This window comes from Bos indicus x Bos taurus, chromosome 1, assembly GCF_003369695.1.
Source record: "Bos indicus x Bos taurus breed Angus x Brahman F1 hybrid chromosome 1, Bos_hybrid_MaternalHap_v2.0, whole genome shotgun sequence".
NCBI lineage: Eukaryota > Metazoa > Chordata > Mammalia > Artiodactyla > Bovidae > Bos > Bos indicus x Bos taurus.
Window position 1 is genome coordinate 4,968,041 of NC_040076.1, and position 5,898 is coordinate 4,973,938.

The window sequence follows — 5,898 nt, forward strand, 5'->3', positions numbered from 1 at the left end:
CAGATTGTTGGGCTGAGGGTTGCCTGTTGTTCCTTGCTGGCTGCTGACTAGAGGCTGCTTTCAATTCCTTCTCAAATGGGTCATTTAATTGGGAGTTCACAATGTAACTGTTTGCATAATCAACACCTTCAAAGAATGAAGTATGCAAAAAAAAAAAAAAAAAAGGTGGACATTATGACCTACACCATCTGGTTTAAAACTCAGCATTTAAAAAACTAAGATCATGACATCCAACCCATCACTTTATGGCTAGTAGATGGTAAAAAATTGGAAACAGTCACAGATTTTATTTTCTTGTCCTCCAAAATCACTGGAGACAGTGACTGCAGTCATGAAAGATGCTTGCTCCTTGGAAGAAAAGTGTGACAAATGCAGAGTGTATTAAAAAGCAGAGACATCACTTTGCCAACAAATGTCCTTAGTCAAACCTGTGGTTTTTCCAGTAGTCATGTACGAATGTGCAAGTTTTACCATAAAGAAGGCTGAGTGCCCAAGAATTAATGCTTTCAAACTGTGATGTTAGAGAAGACTCTTATACTGAAGCTGAAGTGCCAATAGTTTGGCCACCTGATACAAAGAGCTGATTTATTGGAAAAAACCCTGATGCTGGGAAAAACTGAGGGCAGGATGAGAAGAGGGTAATAGAGGATGAGATGGTTGGATGGCATCACCAACTCAATGGACATGAGTTTGAGAAAGCTCTGGGAGATAGTGAAAGACAAGGAAGCCTGGCTGGCTTCAGTCCATAGGGTCACAAAGAATTGGACATGACTTAGCCACTGAACAACAACAACCATGATCTACATGACCTAATCATGGGAGAACTTCTATTCTTTTTTCTGTGCTCTATTGGTTAGAAGCACATCATGAGTTTGTTATATTCAAGGGCAGAGGAAAATGCAAGGATGTGAATGCCAGTAGGTGATAAAAATTGGGGACTGTTTTAGTCTATACACCACAGCATCTCTCAGTGGTTGTTTCCTTTGAGAACTAATCACAATGGCCAGTACTTTGTATGTTAATATGATTTTGTATAGTATCCTGGATATTTGAATATTATGTTGACATTCTCTGAATTTTGTTATTTATGTTGTGGTTGTTTTCTTTTAGCAATAGATTAGTCCCAAAGATTTATACAATTTCTGTTCCAAATTTGTGATTGGACTTGTTATATATATAAAGACAAAGAAACATGAAGCCTGACAGTAGGATTATGTACTTTCAGCTATGATGCCTTCAAACTATGGTGCTGGAGAAAACTCTTGAGAGTCCCTTGGACAGCAAGGAGATCAAGCCAATCAATCTTAAGGGAAATCAACCCTGAATACCATTGGAAGGACTGATACTGAAGCTGAAACGCCAGTATTTTAGTCATCTGATGCAAACAACTGACTCGTTGGAAAAGTCCCTGTCTCTGGGAAAGATTGAGGGCAGAAAGAGAAGAGGGCTCAAAGGATGAGATGGCTGGATGGTATCACTGATGCAATGGACATGAACATGGGCAAATTTTGGGAGATGGTGAGGGACAGAGAGGCCTGTGTGCTGCAGTCCATAGAGTTGCAAAGAGTTGGACAAGACTGAATGAGTGAACAACAACAAGGTTGCAATATTTTCTATATGTGATGAACTCATAAAAATTAGTGTCAATAAACTTGTTGAAATATTGGCCTGAACCCATATCTGTGGCAGATTCTAAATCGTTTGAATAGGGCAATTGGGTAACCTGAACCATGTTACCTTCCTTTCCATTCCTAAGTACAATTTTCCTTTCCTCATCTAAATGGTCGATAAAATCTTTGATTTGAGCAGCTAAGTGATGACTGGGACTCCATTTGGGTTCCACTGGAGAGAATTAGTATAGGATTTCTTGCATTGTGGGTTGGCAAGCACCTGAAATACATCATCTTATATATGCTGTGCTGTGCTGTGCTTAGTCACTCAGTCCTGTCTGACTCTTTGTGACCCCATGGACTGTAGCCCGCCTGGTTCTGCTGTCCATGGGAATTCTCCAGGCAAAAGTACTGGAGTGGGTTGTCATGCCGTCTTCCCAACCTAGTGATAGAAACCAGGTCTCCCGCATTGCAGGTGGATTCTTCTGTCTGAGCCACCAGGAAAGCCCAAGAATACTGGAATGGGTAGCCTAATCCTTCTCCAGGGGATCTTCCTGACCCAGGAATTGAACCTGTGTCTCCTGCATTGCAGATGGATTCTTTACCAGCTGAGCTACCAAGGAAGCCCCCATATATGCTATCTAAGCCTTATAAATGAAAATTCTTGAGCACTCTCAGCTCTCTGGTCATATAGGGGAATGTCAACTTCAGCCCAACATGCCAGATTTCTCTTGAGACTGGAGGCAGCCTGAAGTACCAATTGAAAGACTATATCCATCTATAAAGCAAAAAAATATGAAGAGCTAAATTCATAATAAGGAAAAAAAAGTCCTTCTCTTACCAGACAAGAAACTGAGATTTACAAAATTCACATTCATTTCAAGTTATTTTTAATTGGAGGATAATTGTTTTACAATGTTATGTTGGTTTCTGCTGTACAGCAGGGTGAATCAGCCATAAGTATACATATATCTCTATCGTCTTGAGCTTCCATCCAAAGCCCCCTCCCCATCTCACTCCTCTAGGTCTTCACAGACTTTTCTTTTATATATATATTAAAAATTAATTAATTAATTTTAATTGGAGGTTAATTACTTTACAATATTGCAGTGGTTTTTGCCATACATTGACATGAATCAGCCATGGGTGTACATGTGTCCCTATCCTGAACCCCCCCTCCCACCTCCCTCCCTATCCTATCCCTCAGGTGGTCCCAGTGCACCGGCTTTGAGCACCCTGTTCCATGAGCTCAGTATTTGAGTTTGGACTAGTGATCTATTTCACATATGGTTATACGCATGTTTCAATGCTATCCTTGCCTTCTCCCACAGAGTCCAAAAGTGTTCTTTATATCTGTATCTCTTTTGCTGCCTCACATATATGGTCATTGTTACCATCTTTCTAAATTACATATTTATGCATTAATATAATGTATTGGTGCTTTTCTTCCTGACTTACTTCACTCTGTATAATAGGCTCCAGTTTCATCCACCTCATTAGAACTGATTCAAATGCATTCTTTTTAATAGATGAATACTATTCCATTGTGTATATGTACTACAGCTTTCTTATCCATTCGTCTGCTGGTGGACATCTAGGTTGCTACCATGTCCTAGCTATTGTAAACAGTGCTGCAATGAACACTGGGGTACATGTATCTCTTTCAATTCTGGCTTCCTGGGTATGTGTGTATTCAGCAGTGGGATTGCTGGGTTGTAAGGCAGTTCTATTTCCAGTTTTTTAAGGAGTCTCCACACTGTTCTCCATAGTTGCTGTACTAGTTTGCATTCCTACCAACAGTGTAAGAGGGTTCCCTTTTCTCCACACCCTCTCCAGCATTTATTGTTTGTAGACTTTTTGATAGCAGCCATTCTGACCAGTGTGAGATGGTACCTCATTGTGGTTTTGATTTGGATTTCTCTGATAATGAGTGATGTTGAACATCTTTTTGTGTGTTTTTTTCCACTATCTGTATGTCTTCTTTGGAGAAATGTCTATTTAGTTCTTTGGCTTATTTTTTGATTGGGTCATTTATTTTTCTGGAATTGAGCTGCAGGAGTTGCTTGTATATTTTTGAGATTAATTCTTTGTCAGTTGCTTTGTTTGCTATTATTTTCTCCCATTCCAAAGGCTGTCTGTTCACCTTGCTTATAGTTTCCTTCGTTGTGCAAAAGCTTTTAAGTTTAATTAGGTCCCATTTGGTTATTTTTGTTTTTATTTCCACTACTCTGGAAGGTGGGTCATAGAGGATCCTGCTGTCATTTATGTCAGAGAGTGCTTTGCCTATGTTTTCCTCTAGGAGTGTTATAGTTTCTTGTCTTACATTTAGATCTTTAATCCATTTTGAGTTTATTTTTGTGTATGGTGTTAGAAAGTGTTCTAGTTTCATTCTCTTACAGGTGGTTGACCAGTTTTCCCAGCACCACTTGTTAAAGAGATTGTGTTTTCTGCATTGCATATTCTTGCCTCCTTTGTCAAAGATAAGGTGTCTATAGGTGTGTTGATTTATCTCTGGGCTTTCTATTTTGTTCCATTGATCTATATTTCTGTCTTCATGTCTGTACCATACTATCTTGATGACTGTAGCTTTGTAATATAGTCTGAAGTCAGGCAGGTTGATTTCTCCAGTTCCATTCTTCTTTCTCAAGATTGTTTTGGTTATTCTAGGTCTTTCATATTTCCATATAAATTGTGAAATTATTTGTTACACTTCTGTGAAAAATGCCATTTGTAGCTTGATAGGGATTGCATTGAATCTACAGATTGCTTTGGGTAGTATACTCATTTTCACTATATTGATTCTTCCAATCCATAATAGTATATTTCTCCATCTATTTGTGTGATCTTTGATTTCTTTCATCAGTATTTTATAGTTTTCTATTTATAAGTCTTTTGTTTCTTTAGGTGAATTTATTCCTAAGTATTTTATTCTTTTTATCACAATGGTGAATGGAATTATTTCCTTAATTTCTCTGTTTTCTCATTGTTAGCATCACAGACTTTTCTGAAGTTACAAATCTATAAATTAGTACAACAAAAATAAATAAATATTGAGGAAAATATTCCCCAAAGAAAAATAATTTTTACCCTGATAACAACCAAAAATAAAAGGCAGATTGTTCATAATAAATAGACAAAAATGAAAAAAGTTTTCTTTTCCCCATTTATTAGTTCAAAATTTAGTAGGAAAATAGAAACAAATTTAGGATCAAATTATGAAAATGAATCTATACCAAAATCATCTCAATGTGAAGAGGAAAATGAGTTCATAAGGTGAATTTCATATTCTTCCAGATATCAAGTGGCATTCAGGCCTTTAGCAAATCATATCAGAAGTCCCTGTGTACAATGAGCACCATCTGAGAGTGAGGCAGAGAACTTTTGGGGTCCAGAACTGGTGAATTGGAGAGTGAGAGTCTTCCATGGCATCCTCAATAGTAGTAGCCAAAGCCAGAGCCATAACCAGAGCCACATCCATAGCCACAGCCACAGAGAGAGCGGGAGCCATAGCCATAGCCACAGCCGTAGCCACAGCCATAGCCACAGCCCAGCCTGCGGAAGCCAGAGCCATAGCAGGAGCCATAGCCACAGCCCAGGCCTCCATATCCATAGCTTCCACAGCCAAGGCCGCCATAGTAGTCTCCGTAGTAGCCACACATGGTGTTGGTTGTTGAGATTGTTCTTGGGTGGAGGAGAGTATAGGTGTCGTTTGAGTGTGGATATTTCTCCCTGCAGAGGGCTTTTTATATGCCCTCATTGTGTGTGTGATCCACCAGAAACATTCATGCTATTGGCTAATTTTTCAGGACCAGTATGAGTAATCTGTTGACTATAGGTTTTAGGGATGACTTCACAAGCATTGAGGAGATATGCTTTGTTTCACCACATCTGAGCCAGTTAGTAGGTCATTAACAGACTCAATTATCTCATCCTCAAATCCTTACTCATGATTTCTTTAAATTGCCCTTTGTAACTAATCTTTATGGCAGTAAATACCATTTTTATTGACAAACTCTGACCTGCTACAGAAAAACAATAATTCTGTCTTCTTTTTTATTGATATTCAACAGATCATAGTATTGCACCTTGATCTTGAACTTCTTCTTCTATTAATATTAATTCCTCTCCCAATCCATTATTTTTCTTTAAGGATTTATCTCATTTTCATGTGAGAGATTGCTTACTGCTAAAAGTCAAATGTTATCACTGAACTTCATGAGACTGTAGACTACCAGAAAATAGTTTGAAATTCTGGAACACTAAGCCTGAAAAAGACTGGACTTTTCTT

The 5,898-nt window shown here is 38.4% G+C and overlaps 1 protein-coding gene across 1 annotated transcript; it reads right to left on the reverse strand.

The window, feature by feature from the left end:
• Positions 1–4,759: 4,759 nt before the first annotated feature.
• LOC113898442 (keratin-associated protein 6-1) lies at positions 4,760–5,306 on the reverse strand. Its single transcript, XM_027551596.1, has one exon. It carries the CDS (start codon positions 5,267–5,269, stop codon positions 5,042–5,044), a length of 228 nt encoding a protein of 75 aa, XP_027407397.1. The 5' UTR covers positions 5,270–5,306; the 3' UTR covers positions 4,760–5,041.
• Between the last annotated feature and the right edge of the window lie 592 nt (positions 5,307–5,898).